This window comes from Lucilia cuprina, chromosome 2 (assembly GCF_022045245.1).
Source record: "Lucilia cuprina isolate Lc7/37 chromosome 2, ASM2204524v1, whole genome shotgun sequence".
In the NCBI taxonomy this organism is placed as follows: domain Eukaryota; kingdom Metazoa; phylum Arthropoda; class Insecta; order Diptera; family Calliphoridae; genus Lucilia; species Lucilia cuprina.
In genome coordinates, this window is record NC_060950.1 from 12,392,854 (window position 1) to 12,415,213 (window position 22,360).

The 22,360-nt window shown below is 38.6% G+C and overlaps 1 protein-coding gene across 3 annotated transcripts in view; it reads left to right on the top strand.

Annotated features, from left to right (window-relative positions):
* Positions 1-22,360, top strand: part of LOC111682762 (protein split ends) — a 114,902-nt gene that overhangs the window by 90,108 nt on the left and 2,434 nt on the right. For 2 of the 3 annotated variants that reach the window (XM_046952444.1, XM_046952451.1), the window contains exons 2-6: positions 5,126-5,446; positions 5,620-7,736; positions 7,793-8,341; positions 8,407-8,549; positions 8,628-22,299. In XM_046952444.1, the coding sequence (XP_046808400.1) occupies positions 5,126-5,446; positions 5,620-7,736; positions 7,793-8,341; positions 8,407-8,549; positions 8,628-22,299 (16,802 nt within the window). Of the gene's footprint in view, positions 1-3,681; positions 4,212-5,125; positions 5,447-5,619; positions 7,737-7,792; positions 8,342-8,406; positions 8,550-8,627; positions 22,300-22,360 lie in introns of those variants that run through there. The other variant, XM_046952446.1, reaches the window with a different exon arrangement.

Below are 22,360 nucleotides of genomic sequence, written 5' to 3' on the forward strand. Positions count from 1 at the left end.
CTATAGTTTAGTCTAAAGTCTAGTCTATAGTCTAGTCTATAGTCTAGTCTATAGTCTAGTCTATAGTCTATTCTATAGTCTAGTCTATAGTATATATATAGTTTAGTCTATAGTCTAGTCTATAGTCTAGTCTATAGTCTAGTCTATAGTATAGTCTATAGTCTAGTCTATAGTCTAGTCTATAGTCTAGTCTATAGTCTAGTCTATAGTCTAGTCTATAGTCTAGTCTATAGTCTAATCTATAGTCTAGTCGATAGTCTAGTTTATTGTATAGTCTAGTCTACTTTTTTTAAATTTAGATTTCTACAAGAAATTGTTACAATATTGGCAACGTTGCGTTATCGTTCGCATATGGTATCAAGCGCGAATATTTATTTTTTCACTGTGTTTACGTTTTCCATGCCTGATAAACTTTTTTACTGTGTTCTTAAAATGTTCTATAAATGTTTTGAAATTACAGAATATGTACTTTGTTTTGAGTCAATTTTCCTATTAAATCGAAAACAATATACGCTTAATTTCCCTTATTTAAACATAAAATTATGATTTTTTTTGATGAAAACATATATTTTTATACAGTTTTTATTAAATTGTTTTTTTACATATTTCTTTGTTTTTGTATTTTTTATATTTATTTGCATTTTGTTTTTTCTCTTCTTTTTTATTTTTTCTTCTTTTAAAATGTGAATGACTTTAATGATGTCAAGTTTATTAGAAACAATGCGATTTGTTTCAGTTGTTATTGTAGTAAATAGTAAGTATTGTTGTTTTGAAAATGTAAAATATTGAAATGTAAAACACAAATGTGAAAACTAATAGAAATAGTGGTAAAGTAAACTTATAAAAAATCAAAAACAAACCTTAAATAATAAAGAATTTGAAAATATGTTAATATTTTTTATTATTAAAACAGTTAAATAATTCCATATATATATACAAATTTTTTTATATTCAATACTATATTTTGAAACTACTGTTTTAAAATTGGTTTTTAAATTACTTATTATTTTATAAGATTTTTGTAAAATCCATTTAATTTCTAGTTTATTTAATTATTTGTAATTATTATGATTTTACTTTTCTTTTTATTTACATTATAAGTATGTTACAGGCCTTGTTAAACATGTTTCAAACAATCCCTTGCAACATGTTACTAACACATCATTAACACTGCTGTTTGTTTTGTTTACCAACAAAATACTGAAACATGTTTAACAATCATGATGCTTTATTTTGTAAACAGTGTTGCCAAGGGTTATTTTGTTATTAAAAATGAGTAGAACAAATTTTTAGAAACATTTTGGTGGAAATCTATAAATCGTTGTCTTTTCATTTATTAAATGTATTCTTAAATACATTTAAGAGTTAGCAATACTTTATTTTTCTGGTTTTGTATTAAAATTTTTAAAAATACGAATGTGTTTTCTAAATGAAAATAATTCTTAAGCCAGGTACCTGATTTCTATACAATATAGTTGTGTAGTTGTTGTATATGTATGTAGTTTTTGTTTGTGTTTTTTTGCCTGGGAAAACATGCTTTGAATTTTAGTTTCGAACAACTCAGGTATAAAAAGTGTATTAATTGCTTCTTCTTTTTTGGGATACAGTCAGACGACGGACCGACTGTTTGTCTCTCTAGATATGTTCATGCATACATATGTATGTAGGTTTAAATGAATGTGTGTAAGTAATTCTAATACCTGAGTAAATAATAATAATGAATGTCAGCCAGGAGCAGCAGTAAAATGTTGAAAATAATCAACCATTCGAAGATATAGAATTTTGAAACAAATTTTACGTTATTATTGTTTTTAAGGTTGTGTGTACCATTAGTAAATGTTAAGAATAAAAGACAATAACGACAATTTTCTATTGTTGTTGTTTTTTTTTTTCAGGAATCACACTTTACGAGTTTTATATTTTTGAAACATTTTAAAACAGGAAAAATTTACATAATAGTGATAAATGTTGATAAATTTAATGCATGTTTCTTTATTTTAAAAATTGAAATTTTCTAAAATTAAAGGGACAAACTTGGAATGAATGTAATTAATCATTTTTATATCGAAAAGTATTCGGCTTAAGTATAAAAGGGTTAAATTTAATAGTTTTTAAAAAATTTACATATTTGTAGTTTAAATTAAATTTATTTTAATCAGCATTATTTATATCCTTTAACTAGTAGTTGTCAAAAAATATATTTAATTTAAAAATTCCTTTTGAAGTACAGTAATGTGATATGTTTTATGCTTTTTAACGGTTTAACTGATCTACAGACAATATTTTATACCGATCTATAGTTAAGAATATAGACCAGACAGGGGTCGAGACCAAGGTGTCGAGGGGGGTAAATTTAGTTTTTTTGCTTAATTTCTTATATCCTTTTTACTTAATTTTTATATTTGGTATTAAAAATGTTTGGTTTTGGGGGGATTTCCTACTTTACGTCTTTACCCCCATGGATTTGCGCCTGCTATAGACTGATATGTAAATAGTATATACATTGTTTATGACTATAGACTAAGTTTTTTCGTCTCTTTCCGACTTTACGACTTTTTTCGACTTTTATTTACAAAGTCGACTTTTTTCATAGACGATAGTCGAGTTATCGACTTTTTTGGAACAAAATAGTCGACTTCGACTTTTCGACAAAAAGTCGATTGTTCGATTATTCGAAAGTCGATTTATAGAACCCTAAAACAAATTAAAATACAGTTCAATTTGGTGCGGATTTCTTTAACGATTTAAGTTCAATATAAAAAAATATCCGTCTCCGCAACCGCAATATTGTATTTCTACTATAAACTTATTTACATTCATAATTAAGAATGTTCCATAGACTATGGAATATTCTTATGTCTACTGTTTTATATTTAATTTCTTTCTATTCCACATGGTTCTCTTCGATATTGGATGAACAAAAATAGAAACTTTGAAGTTATTTTCTTGTTAACAAAAACTGAAAAGTAAAATATAGCAAATATTACATAAAACGCGCCCCTTGATGCCAAATAAATGGCAGCTGTTGATTTCTATAATTTTTTTACAGTTCTCTTTATTAAAGAATATCATTTTTTTTTGTACAACCACTTAATTTTATACTTAATACCTTTTTGTAACAATTTTGAAAACAATATCTAACTAAAAGAGGGTAGTTTCCAAAAAAAAAAAGAATAACCAAAAATATGTGAAAATTTGAAAATTTTTAAGATTTGCTAATAAAAACAAAATTAAACATTTTATCATTAAAAAATATATTTAAAGAAAAGATTTAATTATATTATTAAAATTAGAAAAACTAAATTTTTGTTGAGTTATTAAATAAATAAACATATAAAAACAAAATGTTTGTTTTTGAGTTACAGAAAACATCCATTCATTGTCAAAAGTGTAAAAACAAAAACAAGAAAAAACATCCCTAAAACTGACAGCAGGCAGGCACCAAACATTTTAAGCGTGGCCTTGCTGGGATGCATTTTTTCATTTTCTATTTTGTGTTCGTATTTTGCATTTAATGCGCAGCTTGTTTACATCGGAAAAAAACAGAACAAAAAAAGCGGATATAAACTAATGAAAGAAACTTATAAATAAGTTTAAAATAATAAATAAATTCAAAAATATTTTTATAATAAATTAATTTAAAATTATAACAAATTTAATAAAACTAGCCAAGCTAGAAAGGAAAGAAAAAAAACAAAAGTGTAAATTAGTGTTAAAAACAAACCAAAGCCAATTTTTCATACAGTTGGATAGTGAAAAATGGCTGAAAATTAAAAAAAACAATACCAAAAATTTTACTAAAAAAGCAATTTTAAACAACTCACCCATGGATAGAGTTAAAAAAATGCTTAAAATTAATAAATAATATTTAACCATACGGTGGGATAGTGGTTAAATATATAAATAAAATAAATTTAACCAAAAAAAATATATAAAACATAAAATTAAAACCATTTCTAACAATTAACAATGCCCAGCTATGAATTTAACAACTATGTTTATATTGTATATACGAAAATAAATCCACAACACAGCAACCCTGTTAACGTAACAACAAAACGTATATTCTTTTGACGTAACTCCTCTCGCTACTACGCGTTGTTGTTTTTTAACGAAGTAAAAAGAAACAAGATTGTATTAAAAAAAATAAGTGATAAATAATTGTATTTAATAAATAAAACCCATGATAAATGTTGAGAAATTATGCAAAGGTAAAAATTTAATTGATAATTAACAAAATAAATGTGTATAAAATCGTGTTTTTTTTTTGGTGGCAAATGATGCAAAGTTAAACAGTGTTGACAACTTGTTTGTAAAAAGTAGTATTAAAAATGTTTTTTTTTTTTGGAGGTTTATAAATACAAAAAAGTTAATTATTTTGTATTATAAATAAAAAAATAGTTTATTAATAAATAAAATGATGTATGTATAATTAATTAAATATATATTGTATAAAAAATTAAAAAAAATAAACAATGAGAAAAAAGCATGCTTTATAAAAAAATATTGCTTTAAACAATATTATGGAAATAAAACAACAATAATCAAAAAAAATTGTTTAAAAAAATATGTCTAAAATTGTTATAGAGATCTAAAGTACAGGTATTTTTCCTGCAAAATTTGGAAAACTACAGAATGAGTTATAACCTAATAACAAATGTCAGATTTTTAACAAAATTATGACGTGATGGATCCAATTCCAAATTTAAACAAATCTTTTGGAAGTATTTCGATTAATAGACTTTTTGTATTGAATTTGTAAATATATTTTATTCTAAACATAAGTTCTAGAAAAATTGCCTTCAGGAGCAGGATTCTATAATGGTCTGATCAATACAAAGTCTTAAATGTGACTAACCTTAAGAAACTTATTATCTGTAATGTTATAACAATAACAAATTGTATTATTATTTAGGAAAAAAATGTCCACCATAAGGCTACACCATAATCATGGACCTCACACAAATTTTTGAATTCTATTTTAAGTTATTGAATCCCTAACTATTAAAAATTTATGTAATTTTTTCAATAATTATAATTTACAAGAAATCGTAACCTTTTTTTTAACAATTAAATAATTGGAATATAAAACTAAAATTAAACTTTTTTATATACTTTTCTATAGGTCTACAGAAGACGTATCACCACCGAACTTTTCAGAACGGAACAGTGGCTACTATGAACGCAATTCTCGTTTAGTTACTGAAACTGATTCCTATCTAAGGCGTTCAAATAACAATAGTTATCAAAGTAGTAGCAGCAGTAGCAATACAAATAATAACAACAGTAGTAGCAGTAGTAGTAGTAATAATAATAATAATAGTTCTTCAAATAATCCCGATAATAGAAGTCGTACAAGAGATAAATTATATAGAAATGGTCCTAACGCTGTGGGAGTGTCAACAACAACATCTGGTTCTTCAGCAGCAACATTGTTAAGTGAAAGGTAAGTTTGTGCAAATAAAGCAAACTCTTACAACATAAAAAGCTACAAAAAAAAACAAAAAATAAATTAAAAATAATCAAAAAATCAAGTTGATAAAAGAAAAAAAGTTCAAATAAACAGTTTTTTTGCTAAAAAAAAAATTGTAATTTCAATATTTGCGCTATGTTTATTAGAACCTCAAGTGGCGCCAGCAGCAACAAAATCAATAATAGCCGTGTACCGCCTACGTCATGGTACGAAGCTGCTGCGACGTATACAAACGGTCCTGGTGGCAGTGGCAATGCCGACGTCTCAGCAGCAAAAATCAATCACTATCAAACTGCCGCCTCAACAGAATTACAAACAACAACAGCAGCAGCAACAACAAATTCCACCACAACCTCATCCTACACCGCATATTCCTACGCTTCTTCACCTGCCCACAACAACAACAACAACAATCAGAACCACAATACAGCAACCGGGACGACGACGACGTCGTCATCATCACGCAATTCAACGTTTTACGGCAAAGATACAGACAAAGATTCCGAAGCGAATTTGTCCACAACGCCGCCATTGTTAAATAAAAATAAACAGAAACTTTTAAAATCTTCATCGTTACGCAGTGGTTCATCATCACCGACAGCATCATCCACAACAACGACGTTTATAGGTGGGGTGTCAGGCGCTGGGTTGGCTACAATGACTTCGTCCTCGTCAACTGCAGCCTCTGCGTCGTCATCCGCGTCGTCCTCGTCACTATCATCGACCTCTAACAATAATATTAATAGCAGAAGTAACCAAACGGCAAATAATAGTTGTAGTAGCGTTAGTAGTACAATCAATAGTAGTAATACAAATACAAATAATAATAATAGTTTAAGCGGCAACAGTAGTAGTGTAACCAGTACAGATAACACACATAGTGGCAGTGGAAGTGGCAACGTTAGCGGGATTTTAAATGCCGCCGCGTTGGCAGCTGCTGCTTCAAAAGGTGGTTCTTCGTCAAATGAGGGCCATAAAAATCATAATAGTAGTGGTGGTATTGCAAATTCCTCGTCTAATGCAACTGCCTCTGGCAACACCTCTTCCAATAATCCATCAACATCCGCCTCGCATCATACATCGCGTTCGGCGGCGCATGCGCATTTTCATGGACGCAGCACTACTTCATCAAGCCGTTCGCATTCCCGTTCGCCGAGTAGCTATAGTTCGTCTCACAGCTCTTCGTCATCGTCCTCTTCAACCGCCTCGTCACATTCACACGCCTCCAGTCCGGTGGGCGGCCGAGATGTGGAAACCTCATCTATAACCCACGTATCGAGCAGCCGATCTGGATCGCGTAGTTTACAATCGGCTGTCGCAGTGCCTGGCACATCGTCGTCCGGTCTAAATCATCCCAGTGGCTCAAATGTGTGTGGCAGTAGTAGTAGCAGTACAAGTTCAACTAGCTCTGGTACACCTACTGGCAACCCTGTTGTACATTCCGAAGACAATCGTCCCCTGGCGATACGTGTCCGCAATTTACCCGCCCGTTCCTCGGACACATCTCTCAAGGATGGCCTTTTTCACGAGTATAAGAAGCATGGAAAAGTGACGTGGGTCAAGGTGGTGGGACAAAATGCAGAACGTTACGCTTTGGTATGTTTCAAGAAACCCGAAGATGTGGAAAAAGCTTTAGAGGTATCTCATGATAAACTATTTTTTGGCTGTAAAATAGAGGTAGAACCATACCAGGGCTACGATGTCGAAGACAACGAGTTTCGCCCTTACGAAGCCGAACTGGACGAATATCATCCAAAATCCACACGTACCTTGTTTATTGGTAATTTGGAGAAGGAGATCACGTCCAATGAGTTGAGACAACATTTCGAATGCTTTGGCGAAATAATTGAAATTGACATTAAAAAGCAGGGCATGTCTGCTTATGCATTCTGTCAGTATTCCGATATTGTATCTGTGGTGAAAGCCATGCGCAAAATGGATGGAGAACATTTGGGTAACAATCGCATTAAATTGGGTTTTGGCAAATCAATGCCCACCAATTGCGTTTGGATTGATGGTATTGGAGAAAAGATTTCTGAGTCACATTTGCAATCTCAGTTTTCGAGATATGGCGCGGTCAGCAAAGTTGTGGTGGATCGCCAAAGGCAACTGGCTTTGGTGTTGTATGAACAGATACAATACGCACAGACGGCAGTCAAAGAGATGCGTGGAGCCACCTTAAGAGGTCGTAAACTTCAAGTGGACTTTGCGTCAAGGGAATGTCAAGATGCGTTTTATGAGAAGCTTGAAAAACAAAGTGCAGGTAAGGAAAACAAACTATATTAATTCTGTAAAAAAACTAAATATTTTTTTCTTTAGGATCGCGTTTTAATCGCTATGAATCACAATCCCGATCCCGTGCTTCGTCATTTAGTCGTCACCAAAATTCGAATGATGGCTGTTCACCTGGTAACACTCCGGGTAGCAGCAGTAGTAGCAGTGCCGGAGTACCATCATCAGCACCAGCTCTATCATCAGCCATAGTAACGGGATCATCTGCTCTCTCAAACACCGCCAGCTGCAATACTCTAGCCTCAGTAGTGGGTCAGGCATCTGGCAATACAACGCCTGCACGTAGTCGTGGTTCTCGAAGTTCTAGACACACAATGGATTACGAGTACCTAGATACACGTAGATTTCGTTCCTGTGATGAATATAGTCAGGGTTCCGCAACATCGCACGATGAAGACAACTCGGCTGTTAATCATCCGTCAACCAATACGAACTCGTACAGTGGTATTGGTCTACGGTCCGATTCACCTCTACTTTCACGACTGGGCCCTATAGTTAATACTAGTGGCAAGGAATCAAGTAGTGAAATGTTGGAGTTGGCTTTGAGCCGTCGTCGTTGTGATAAAAGTCCCAAAGGTAATTCATATATACAGTTGATAATATTCTGAACATTTATTAACAAGATGCTTCTCAATTTGTAGGTGATATACGTTTATTTCAAAAAGAACGTGCTGTTCTGCTGGAACAACTTGAAGAATGCCCGTCCAGTGGTGATGAGAGTATAGTGAGTCCACGTAAACGCATTAAAATTGATCATCATTCCATTAACTCCTCAAGTGGATTGGTAAGTGTCAGAATATAATAAAATTGCCATTTTTCCTTGTTAAAAATTAATAAAAAAATTGATTATTTAAAATTTTAGACACAATCTCACTCGATGGATGAACAACAACCACAACATAAAAACTCAAACTGTGATTACTTATTAAATGATCCAATGCACCGTAAAAGTGAGGTTAGACGGCTGTCTGAATGCAATAGCAGTCTCAACAAGTATCCAACACCTCAACAAAATCACCACCACTCTCATCATGCGGTACCACCTCCGCCACCTCATCATCACCATCATCAACAACAGCTAAGTCGTCGACCGTCCATTGATTTTATGGCGACAAGTGGTGGAGTGGCAGGTGGCATAAGCAGCTTGTCAACACGTCATAACAGTACTAGTAGTTCAAACAGTGATCATCACCCGCCACCTCATCAATCTTCTTCGTCATCATCTTCTTTGGCATGTAAACGGCGACGTGTTATTGGTAGCAGCAGTAATGCAATTGTTACGTCAAGTTCTCTGCTGTCGGGTTCTACTGGCGGCAACTCAAACTTGTCCTCGTTTGGTAATGATGATTGCCACCATCATACATCGAGAGGTCGTGGTCACCAATTACATTCCCATCATTCGCATGAGGCTAGTGGGGGCGAAAGTGCGGATGGTTCACGACCGGGCACTCCCTTATGCGATGAACGTCCCGAAGTTTTGCCTAGTGAACCCAGACGTGTTCCTCGCGAAAGACCACGAGAACCAATGGTATTGCCTTTGCCAAAGTTCGGTATACAATTCTTTCATCAGTACCGAAACAGCATTGCTGCAGGAAATACACCGATCTACCATCACATGGGCGGCAGTTTTACAAGTTCTTCTGCTGCTGGTGGAATGGGTGGAAGCAACAACTCGGGAAGCTCACATTTGCTGTCAAACAGCATTCTAAATAGAGGGGAAGAGGGCATTAGTAATAGTAGTCATTCTAGTCTTAGTCATAGTACTGCAACGATAACGCCAGCATCGACGGCACCCACAGGAACATCATCTAGTGGTTGTTACCTACCAAGTCCATCGACTCGTTATACTCCTCACTGGCGACCACATCATCATCAACACCACCATCACAATCAACAACACGGTGGATCACATCATGGTCCTTCGGGAGGAGCAACTCCATCGTCATCATCATCCATGGTTAGCCCTATGAGATCACGTTCTCTAAGTTCGAATTCAAGCGATTCTGATGTTCCTGGACAATCATCAACCGGTAGTCCTTCGTTAGAAGAACGCATACGTACGTTGGATGAAATGTATGAACGTTGGTCAGGGGGAGGTACGAGCAGCAGCAACATAGCGATCGGATCTAATGTAGTTAAGCGTCACGATTTTAACCACACACCGCCAACATGGCAACATCATCGTTCTAATTCGCAATCAGATTCGCATCATAGCAGTAACAGTGATGTAAGGTCCAACGCCACACCCTCAACACCTGCCAGTCGCCCCAAATTTCTTGACATCGATGTGAATGAGATGCAACCTTCTGACATTGTCAAATCGGTTTTGGCGAAAAAATCGATTTTCGATGATGATTTACAAAGGTTAAAGAAAAACCATTGGTATGAACCAAGTACGGATTCTTCACAACTAACTAAGGCTATTATGGGAGTTTGCACCTCACCGGGATTACCAAATCTACAGGCTACAAAAACACCTGTGGTGGGATGCACTACAAGTATAACTGGCTCAGGAACTGTGAGTTCGTTAAATAAACCATCCGGTGCTCTGTTGCAACGTTTAAGCAGTCTATCGCCAATGAACTCACCACAAGCCTCAATGTCACCCTACAATAGTCCTTCACCATCGCCTTCTGTAACCCTTAGCAGTGTCGCATTGGTCTCGAATACCACTATGACAAAGGTGTTAGGAATAAGTAGTAGCGGCGGTGGTAACCCCGGCTCGCAAACTCCTAGCGCTACATCAGCCCTTTCAACATCACCAGCTGCAAGTGGAGGGACAAAATGCCTGCAATATCCTTTCCCCACGCATCCACCATTACCAAATACAGCTGCTCCAGTGCAAAGTGCCCAACCAATACCTCCACCTCCGGCCGAAAGTTCGAAGCCTTGTATAGCTCAACCGCCTTTACCTCCAATGGAGGTATTACAACCACCTCAACCGCCAGCAACGTCGCCTACATCTTCCGCGATGACATCTGGATCATCCACAAAGCCAAAGACCTCAGCTCTTTCTAAAAGTTTAAGTGTACCGCCACCGACACCATCGACGGCAACGGCGGAATCACGAATTTTCACCAAATCAGTATCAGTTCCTGGCAGTACAAACTTGGGGACAGTAAAATCCACTGCTGATACTTCAGCGGTGAGTCTCACAGCTGCTCCTCATTTAGAACAAAACCAACCTCAACAAACAACAACCGGTAGTAGTTCCTTACACCCCTCAAAGTCTCACAAAGAAGATACAATTGTAAAACCTCCTAGCCACACTTCGTCCTCTTCCGCCTCTACCTCCGATAACGCGGTTAAACGAGGTGAGAAATCGCACAAACACAATCATCGCAGCAGTGAGGATAAGAAATCATCGAAGAATGATAGAAGAAAAAACTCGAATTCTTCACAAACGCACTTATCTCAAGCATCGGCAGCCGAGTCGAGTGATGCCGACGAACATGACAGCAAAAAAGAACGCAAAGAGCGACAGGAGCGACAGGAGCGACGCGAAAAAGAGCTCCGGAAACAACAAGAACGCGAGGAACGTGAAGAAAGAGAACGAGAAGAACGTGAGCGAGAAGAAAAAGAAAGGCTGGAAAGAGAACGGCTGGAGGCAGAACGTCTCGAGAAAGAACGCCTAGAAAAAGAAAGACTTGAACGGGAGCGTTTAGAAAAGGAAGAACGTGAGCGCGTTCAACGTGAAAAAGAACGCTTGCGCAAAGAAGAAGAGCAAAGGGCAAAAGAAGAACGTGAACGTAAAGAAAAAGAGGAAAAGGAGCGTAAACTCATTGAGCAGAGAGAACGTGAAGAAAATGAAAGAAGAGAACGCGAAGAAGCCGAACGTCGCGAGCGCGAAGAACGGGAAGAACAATTGCGTAAAGAGCGAAAAGAGAGAGAAGAACTTGAACAAAAAGAAAAAGAGAAACTCGAAAGGCAACGTATGCGTGAGGAAAAAGAACGTGAACGTAAAACTCAGGAGGAAGCCAATACTGAAAATAAACGTGATATTAATCTTCTAAAAGAACATCAACGACGCAAAGAAAATGCAGCCAGTCAAAACCAAGCTAAAACTGGTAATGACATGGGTAATGCCACAAGTCAAAGCGCTCATGAATTCTTTCGCCAAGGTGAAACAGAACGCCAAAACAATAAGGAGAACTCCACAGAAGAATCTCCAGCTTTGGATACAGCTTCTGCAAGTAGTAAACACAAAAATCGTAAAACTTCACGTAATACATCGCCAGTGAGACATCCAAAACGCAGACTAAGTTCCCAGGACAGTAACGCCAGCAATAGTGCTGCTTCGACGGCATATGCTCACACAGACGATCATGCTAAACGTATGCGTATAGATTTACAAACGAATGCTAGCCAGAATCAACCAACGGTCAATAATCACAATGCTGTAAATAATACCATTAATGAGAGACGCGATTCTAAAGAACACCATGCTAAGGAACGTAGCAATAAACATACTCGCGTGACATCATCGACACACAAGCCGGGTAATATTGCAAATCAAACCAATGAAAAAGAACACAATACAAAACATCACCGTAATAAGCATCATCATAAAGCCCAAGCAACAAGTCAGGGAACTAGCGAATCAAACGATGTTAATCTATCTAAACTAGAAACAGAACATGTAACATCTAACTGCATGTCTAAAACAGAAGATGAACAACAAAATACTGACCATGACATGGAGCTTAAGCCTAAGATTCCTCCTTTACTTTCCTCAGACGAAGAAGAAGTCTCTGAAACTCCAAGTACGGCAACCCAACATCATAATAAAAACGTTTCAAGTAATCATAAGCATAGAGAGCATGGTAGCGGTCATCACAGTCGACATAAGAGTAACAAACGCGAACGTGAACACCACCGCGAGAAAAAGAGACATTCCTTATCTGCAGGAACTCCAAATTCAGCAAATGCAAATGAATTAGTGCCTTCCACGCCTCCTTCCGCAAATTGCAACGTTACCGATGAGGAAACTATACCATCAGCTACAAACCAATTAGCTCACAGACGATCATCTGGCCACGGTACAGGCTTCGATATTAATGCAAAAAGCAAACATGATGTGTCTGATAGAAAAATGTCTCGATGTTCGGAAGATAGTAGTGGCATACATCCACAGACTCCAACACACCGTCAAAACAACTTAAATAAAAGTACACCTCAATCCTCATCAAGAAGAGTGCTTCTCAGTTCGGCCGAAGACACTGACGGTGGTGGTGGTGGAGTTGCTGGCATGGGTGCCGATGATGACGACGATTCCGATAATCGACAACATTCAATATTTGATATACCCGATGACGGGCCTTATGTCTCCATGTATGACAAAGTAAAAGCAAGATCATGTAAAAACATGCAAAAGCAAGAGGAGGAAAAGAAAATAAAAGCTAAATTTTCCCAACTTAAACAATCGCGTGCTAAACGTGAGGAAAAGAAAAGATCGACAAGTTATGATGGTGACTCTGACTCAGATTTTGATGGGGCAAGCAGTGAACATCAGAAACAACACAATCGCAGTGGAGGCTCTTATAAAATGCTTTCCGGTGGTTTATCGTCAACTGATGATGAACATGATATGGAAGCTGGTGGTAAAACACCAAGCAGGGAGAGAAGACGAAGCTCTCAAGCTTCTTCTTCAGCAAACTCCATGCATCCAAATCGTGTTTGCTCGGATTCTGATGACAACTCCGTCACCCAGAGACGTCTTAAATTGCAAGACAATCTAAGACGTTTATGTGACGATGGAGATGATACTTCTGAAGATGATTTAATAAGACGCCATAATAGTGGTCTGGCTAACAAACGTTTATTGCATCATACATCTCGCATAGCTTCAGATTCTGAATCTCAGTCCCAATCGGCAGTGGATATTAAACTAAAACAGGAGCCTTTGGAAACGTCAAACGATGGTACTACTACCCCTGTGCTGAAGCATTTGAAGCAAAGAATTAAGAAAGAAGTCGATGCCATGGAAGCATCTGGTGAAACTGCAGATTTCAATGAGTTTAAGTTCAAGAGTCTAAGCTCGATGTGCTCATCTGCTGATGAGCAATCCAATATCAAGTCTGAAAGTACTGGTGAACTTTTATCTGCTAATGAAATTAAGAAAGAATCTAAAGATTACTATGCTGATGAGTATCTGCAATCTGAACAGAAATTCAACAAGTCTCCAATGGCATCAGCTTCCCAACATTGTTCTCCGGAACAAGCAAAAATAAAGAAGCACAAAAAGAGCAAGAAACGGCAGAAAACTCCTACCCAGGATTCGGTGGCTAAGGAACATATTTTGGAAGATAATTTGGTCAAACATACACCTCAAGCCACTAATGCCGCCTTTTTGACTATTTCGAATGATACAAAAAATAGCAAACTTTTGACATCGCCTTGCTATGATGCATTCGACGAACTGAAACGTGGTGACACATTGGTAACCCTTACTTCTCCAGATTTACAAATAACAGCAGAAAAGAAACGTCACAAGGAACGCAAGGAGAAGAAGCGTGAAAAGCTAAGACACATGAGTGCTGATGTGGGTTCTGGGGTAGAATTGGATAAAATGATTTACGAAAAAGAGAAACATCGTTTAAAGAAATCGAAAAAATCCAAGAGTTTAGATGTGATGCGTCAAACTTCGACTACCACACAAAGTGTGGGCTCTACGGTGAGTGCTCAAGAACAGCTATTGTCTACTGTACCAGCAGCTTGCACACCTCAGCATAAGCAGCGTAGTGGTGGTGAAAAAATGGAAGATATATTTGGTCCCATTTCGGATGAGGACGATGAAGATCTATCAGATAGCGATATTGGAGCAAGAGATTTGAATTGTATAACCAATCGTAATAACTCGTCATCAAACATGCCAGGACCTATCGTATCTGCAGCACTAAATCCATATAAGCAGGAACCACTGACACCGAAATCTCATACAGTAGAAGAGAATGAGGAAAATAAGCAAAAGCTAACATGTAACACGCTAATTGGTGCTTCAGCCCATTTAGAACGCGTTGCGGAAAGGCAACATCGTAAGGAAAAGCGAGAAAAGAAACGCAAAGAACGTGAAAAGTCGCGCAGCTCTGAACAAAATCAATCTATCGGCTTTATGCCTTCCCCAGCAGTATCAACAGCTAAACCAATGGAAGACGAAAACAGTGTGGATTTAGATGCAGCCGGCCGAGCATTGGAAGCTCAGCTTATGGAAGATTCTGATAATAAAACTGTAGAGGATGCTACACCTTCTACTGCCAACACATACCGCAGTGATATAACAGATGTTTTCCTCTTCTCGGACTGTGATGAGAATTCACTAGAAATGTCCTCCACAAATAAACATGAGAAAAAGGAAATTGAAAAGGAGCACACCACTAGCGTTGGATGTAAAAATAAAGAGAAAAAGAAAAAGAAGAAGCGTTCTAAAGAGGAGAAGCAATTGCATCATCAGAGACGTGAATCTTCTTCATCGAATGCCTCACAGTTGGCGTCAACAATGGTGGCTCCTTCTACATCGACTACCACTAAACTTACAATTGATGTCCAAGCTGCGACAAAGCACGCTCAAAAATCAACCGAAGAACATTTGCCAAGTTCGTCTTCACCTCTGTGCAAACCATCACCTTCATTGCCATGTCTCATAGGAGACGATGATGATGATTTAAATGCATTACAGGGAACTAAATCAACACCAAATACATCCTTAACGAATGTTACCAGTTCAGTTTGTACAACACCTCATCGTTCATCTTCCAAAGACATGCTTACCTTGTCACCCCACATGAAAGATAAACAAATGATAAGTCCTATACCCAAGACACCTACGATAAACAGCAATAGTTGTCTTAATACCTCAGAGAATTTGAATAAGGTTGAAGTAACGACACCAAGCACTCCCACTTCATCAATGATGGGCTCGGCTGATAATGCAAACACTAATTTGATTACAACTCCAACGTCTTCCACAGCTGCAGCTGCCAAAATCCTCAATAAATCTAATGATTCATCTGCAAGTTCGAATATAATGGATTCGCCCTCTTCATCTTTGCATACCACGCAACAAAAGAAAAAACCAGAAATATTTATACCTGGATTTGATGGCGAAATTGATGAACGCATTAGTGAATCAGCTGTACAGTCAATATCCGCTGAATTCAATCCTCCTCTAGATCCCATGGCCGATGAACCGAAAATTCCAGTAGAATCGCCACCTGATGCTTCGAAATTAGAAAAACTTGAGGAATCGAAGTCAAGGGTAACAATATCGCAAGAGGAAACCGAAAGTGCCGTTTCGGCCTTGCTGGGAGAAAGCTTTGGTAATTCCTCGGCCGACTATTCATTCAATGATGACGACGATGGCCTGGATGATTTAAATAATGCCATCACAGATCCTGAACCAGTTATGGCACCAGGTGAGCCCGACGAAGAGGCTGCCTTGGCAGCAAAAGCCATTGAATGTGAAGTAGCCAGTTCGGCCATTACAGATACTGTCGAAGAAGATACTGAAGAGGTATGCAAAGCTATACAAAGTTTAAGACAGGAAGAGCTTGACATCAAAGCCGATACACCACAGTCAGTTAGAGATTTACAAATCGACACCGATACCGAAGAGAATGTGGACGAGGCCGATAGCAGTGGTAGTCACAGTTTAAAAATAGATGAAACTGCACAATCGAACAACAGTTCAACTGCATCGGACAAAGCCAATACAACAGCAAATCAAACTGTGGATGAGCCAGCGCAACCATCCACCACAGAAACTGAAGTAAAAACTGAACCCAAGTCATCAGTTATAACAAAAGTAGAGTCTCCGATTAAGACACAACCAAACAATAACTCTACTAATGAACCAAAAATAGAACCTCCTACCATAAGTAAACAAGATCAGCCAGCAGTACAACCAGTACAGGCTGTTATGTCGCCAGCGGCATTGGAAGTATCTGTAGCGTCGACCGTATCAACATCTACGGTCGTCTCGAGCTCAAGTATGTCGACATCAATAAATACAACTACTTTGGCAGGTGGTGTCAGTATGTCTTACACTTCTACGCCCATTAAGACTTCCATAACGTTTGCACCCACTTCTACTAGTTCATCAACACCGAAACAAACACATTTGCTAACAGGGAAATCAATTACTTCATCCACTTCTCCTGCTGGTTATGTCATGCAACCACCAACCATAACAATACCAGAACCTTCGACACACTTTGTTGTACCACAATTAGTGCTGTCACCGAGAGGAGTTGTTACTACTGCTCATCACAACGATTCATCCTCGTCCTCCTCAGCTTCAATGCATTCACCAAGTGGACATCACATGCCACCGCAATCGCCGGTAGGTGCTACTTATATAATGGGGGTAAGAGCACAATCACCTCACAGTCCTAGACAACATACTTCTCGAGGTAATACACCAACACCTAGACAGCCCAGTCCTCACACTCCTACACCCACACCACCACCGATTGCAGTAACACCTCAACATCAGCAACAACAACACTTACTAATACAGAGAACGGTGCAGCAGCATCAACAAAACCTAATGTCACCACCGTCTCAGGGGCATGTTTCACAAAATAACAGCCCATTGGCAAGTCCCACATTGCAACAACGTCAAATTGCTCAAGGCGTAGCTATACATAAGGTAACACCCCAGCAACAACAGCCATCACCGAATACTCCTGACCAACATATGATTAAAATAAATAACTATTCAACACCACCATCACAAACACTGAATATGGTGAATATACGCATACCCCCGGCTTCCCCACAACAACAACATGGTCAACAGCCATCTCCACAGCAGATGAGTCATAGTAAAAGCGTTATTGATCAACAGCAACAACATGTACCAATGGGTCAACATATACTGCCTATTTCGGTGCAAAAAATGCCTCCTGTACCGACACACCCCACAATTATCAGTAAAGTTGTGACTGTAACACCACAACAGGCTCAGCAATCAATGATGCAATCTAGTCCTGGTGGTAATTTATATTCGCCTTCATCAACTAGTGGCAGCGGTGCAAATCAGTCAAGACAAACTTCACAGGTTTTACAGCAAATTGGTGGTAAGACATTGCATCAGCAACAATCGTCTCAAATTCAGTTTATGCAACAACAACAGCAGCGGCAACAGCAACAGCAACATATGATGCAAATGCAACAACAACAAATAATGCATCAACAACAAAAGCTTCCACAGCAACAACAAACATCAATGCTATCTCAACCGCAGACACAACAGCAACAACAACACCATCAACAACAACAACAACAGTCTCAACACAATTTTGTTGTCTCTCAACAACGAAATCTACCTTCACCCCAACAAATGCAACAACAACAGTCGCAGAATACCCAACAACTGAAAGTACAATATCAGCAACATCAAATGTTGGCTCCTTCACAACAGTCTCCAACCCAACAACAACCACAACAAACAGCAAATGTTATACAAAATTCAACGTTGCCGCAAAGATTTTTGGTACAGCAACACATTGTTGGTTTGTCACCGCAACAGCAGCAACAACACTCTAGCTCCCATCAGCAATCTCAAGCAAATTCTTCACCGAATCAATTACATAATTCAAGTACACAACAACAAAAACCAAATGCAATCTTTGGAAAGCATCAACAACAGCAGCAGCAACAACATCATCTTTTGCAGCAAAGACAACAATCACCATCACCGCATAGAATGCTACAACAACAGCCGGAGATTATAAAAGAATCTTCTCGAGTTATTATGTCTACTAATCAATCCGTTCAGCAAACCGAGCCACTAGCAATGACACCAACAGTTTCAAAACCAAATGTTGACAAGCAAAGCTGTTCTCCCACTACATCAACGGCACAAGGAAATAAGCCTACAGAAGTAGTATCGGTTATAAGAACACCAACACCTACAACAACAGCAACATCACCAATAATCTCTACACTTACGCCAAATACTACCATGGCGTCTAATAAAGAATCAGCCACAACAACAGCCGCTACAAACACCTCACGTTCTGTACCGTTAACCGAGGAGAATGTGATAAAAATTTCACCACCAAAACATGATGAAATCGAGCAAGATTCTAAAGAAGACAGTGACTATTGGTCAGCAAAGGAATTGAATATGGTTGAAGCAAATAACACATCTAATTCCAATGCTAATGTTGTGAGTACGGTCATCAAAAAGAATGAATCCATTACCTCTACGGAAACAAGCCTTTCAACATCAGCAAGCTCAATACAACCGTCTAATACTAAAGAACAAGAAACTAAATCTTTCCAAACGCAACTTAATAAAGTCGACAATAAACCATCCACTCATCAGCAGGCAAAGAGTGATGTTGGTACTGTTACTGCTGCAGAATCACAAGGTAATTCGACAGCAAATATAGTAACAACAACTAATACCACCAGCTACTCGCAATCTCAATCTGGTAATGTAACAACAGATCATGATACCGAAGACGAAACAGAAACCCAACAAATGCCAGCATTTGAGCAGGTACCAATACAAGGCAGACCTAGTACTAGAGGTACAGGTGCTAAACGTGGTCGTCAACCTAGGGGTGGTAAGAAAGCAGCCGCTGCTAATATCAGCAATACTCCAATAAATACAAATGTTAACACACAACAGTTGCAAACAGAATTGGGCGCAGCTGCTGGAGTACAGACCCGTTTGCGTAAACCAAATACTGCCACACCAGCTACACGCGGACGCAAGGGTAGACCACCCAGGAATTTGTTGTTACAGCAACAACAATTGCAACAGCAACATCAACACCATGAACAGCCAACACCAACATCTCAAACATCATCTCCAATTAGTATTCCATCTACAACGTTGTCAAATGTACCCTTAGTCACAACTGCTCCGGTTCTAACTGCAGCTGAAAAGAAAGCTCGTAGTCAAGCGGCAGCAGCTGCTGCAGCCTTGGCTTCATTATCTGAAAATAATCAACAGCAACAACAAGATGTTTATGAATTCCACGATGAATCGGGTGATGAAGCTAAAACAACAACAACAGCAGCACTTTCTACCACCACAACAACATCAACAACTTCTACAATCAGTAGTGATCATCGGCCACGCTTGATTTTGACCATTAAAAGTCCAGCACCAGGTTCAACACCTTTGGTTAAAGCTTCCGAGAAAGCAGTTAACATAGAACCAACCACTGTGAAACCACTTAACGAATCAACAACAGCTCAACAGTCTAGCGGTTTGTCAGAGAATTTACCAAATATTACACAGTCTGCTATTCAACCAGCAAATCAGAGCACAGAACCTACTGTAGCTGAATTAGCTGCTGCAGCCAATACACGCAAATCACGTCGTTTATTGGAAAAGGACCGTAGCACAATTGATGATATAATTGAGGATGTGGTTAGAAATACTGCAACAAATGCTGCTGGCGGTAATGCTATTGCATTAGCAGCCACTGCGACGAATGTTTTAGCAAACACTCTTCCTAAAGGCGCTCAAACTCCACCGCGACGTTCTGGACGTAATTCTGGACAATCGAAGCCTACAAAACCAGTTGAAGCTACACAAACTACATCTGCCCATCCTACTGGTAGACCTAGAAAGTCCAAGGATCGTAAGAATACCAATGAATTGGATAATGAGCAAACTCCTTCGCCTCAACCAAAACATTTAGTGCACGATATAAGCGATGTAGAAGATGCAAAATCTGTTAACACTCCACCGCCAGCTGATGTAATAAATGTACAGCCAACACCGCAGCAACAGACACAATCCACACAAGTTGCCACTGGCAACATGTCGTCATTACAGCAACCACTTACACCACAGCAGACTACAATAACTTCTGCACCCTCAGCAAGTATACCACAACATCCCAAGAAGAAAGCTTTGGCAGCCGCAGAGATTGAATCATATCAGTCTTCTAACACGACAACAACTGCAACAACAACACCTAATATACATTCTGCTTTACCAGCTGGTGGAGTACCTATGCTAAATACTGCCGCTCCGGCAACACAAAAAACTACTGGTGGTGCAGCAGATTCCGTAAATAAACCCTTAATAGATCCCGTCACAGGTGTTGTATCTGGATTACAAATGCAACAGGCCAAAGAGGGCAATTTACCGTCAGCGACTGCTGCCTCACAACCCTTACGTGGTCCCATGGATCCTAAGAAAATGATGCAAGCTGCAGCAGCGGCGGCAGCTGCAGAAAGTAATGCTCTCAATAGTAAATTACAAAATACATCTGCTACTCAAATTACTGCTCTGACAAAGCATCAGCAACAGCAGGTAGAGGGGGCTGCAGTTACTCAGGTGCCGGCTTCTACAGTTGCTACTGCTATGTTGAACAAATCTGTTAGCGTTGTGGTTAAAACTTCAACACTCTCACCTACACAAACACCACCACCGCCAAATATTGGTATACAACAACATTTGCAACAGTCACAGCAACAGCAACAACAGCAGCAACAACATATACAGCAGCAAAGACAAGATATTGGAACTCCCCAGAAACAACCCATAATAATGCATCAACAGACAAGTTCTGTAATGCATGCCCAACATACTAACGTCCGTCCACCCACCACTCTTAAAGCTCATGTACTAAATAGTCAAAAATTGCAACAGCAACAAACAAGTCATCAACAATATATGCAACAGCAGCAGCAACATCAAATTTTACAACAGCAACCAACAACAACTCAGTCGTCTGGTAGTGGAGCTCATGTCATACAAAATACCATTGTACAAAGACCATCTCTAGCAACAGCTAATCAGCAACAACAACAATTGCCACCAGCCAACAAACAGCTATTGGTCAATATACCAACATCAGCGGCCACTCATGCTTTAAATTCACCACGACATATTCCCCAACACACACAGCAGCAACCACCTCAGACATTATCGTCATCACAACAGTCTTTGGTTATTAAACAGGCTCATGACATGCATACACCACAAGTTCTACATGTGGTCAGTTCAAAAACGTCAGCGCCTACAACACAAACTAACAAACCTCTACAATCAGCATCCACGCTACATCAACACCAACCGCCCAATGCATCACCTCACCCATCCTATACCACTTACATACAAACACCAACTGTAGGAGTTCATTCTAAGCAACAACAACAGCTGCCTCAAAAACCAGTTGTTATACACCAACAAACCATTGGAGTACCGCAGAAAAGTTCGACAACACCTTTGGTTATGCCACCGGGAATTTTGGGTTTACCTCCCCATTCCGCAATGGTTATACAAACGAAAACATCTGCTCCAGCCCAATCACCATCATCTTCTACATCTCCCGCAACTCCAGCAGCTGCTCATTTACAACATGCAAATCAACATACACCATCACCTCCCTTACAGCCACCGCCGCCTCAACATTTGGTTAAATCATCGAGTAATCCAATGATTCATAGTTTACAAGCACAAGGAGTATCACATGTCTTAAATACTGTGGCCTCGCCTTCACCACCTTCAGCCGTCAAGCCAAATACCCAACAATCTCAGTCGATAGCAACCAATGTGGGAGGTATGTTAAGCGTCAAATTGTATAATAATTTTATTTTCTAATATTTTCTTTTGTATTCTCT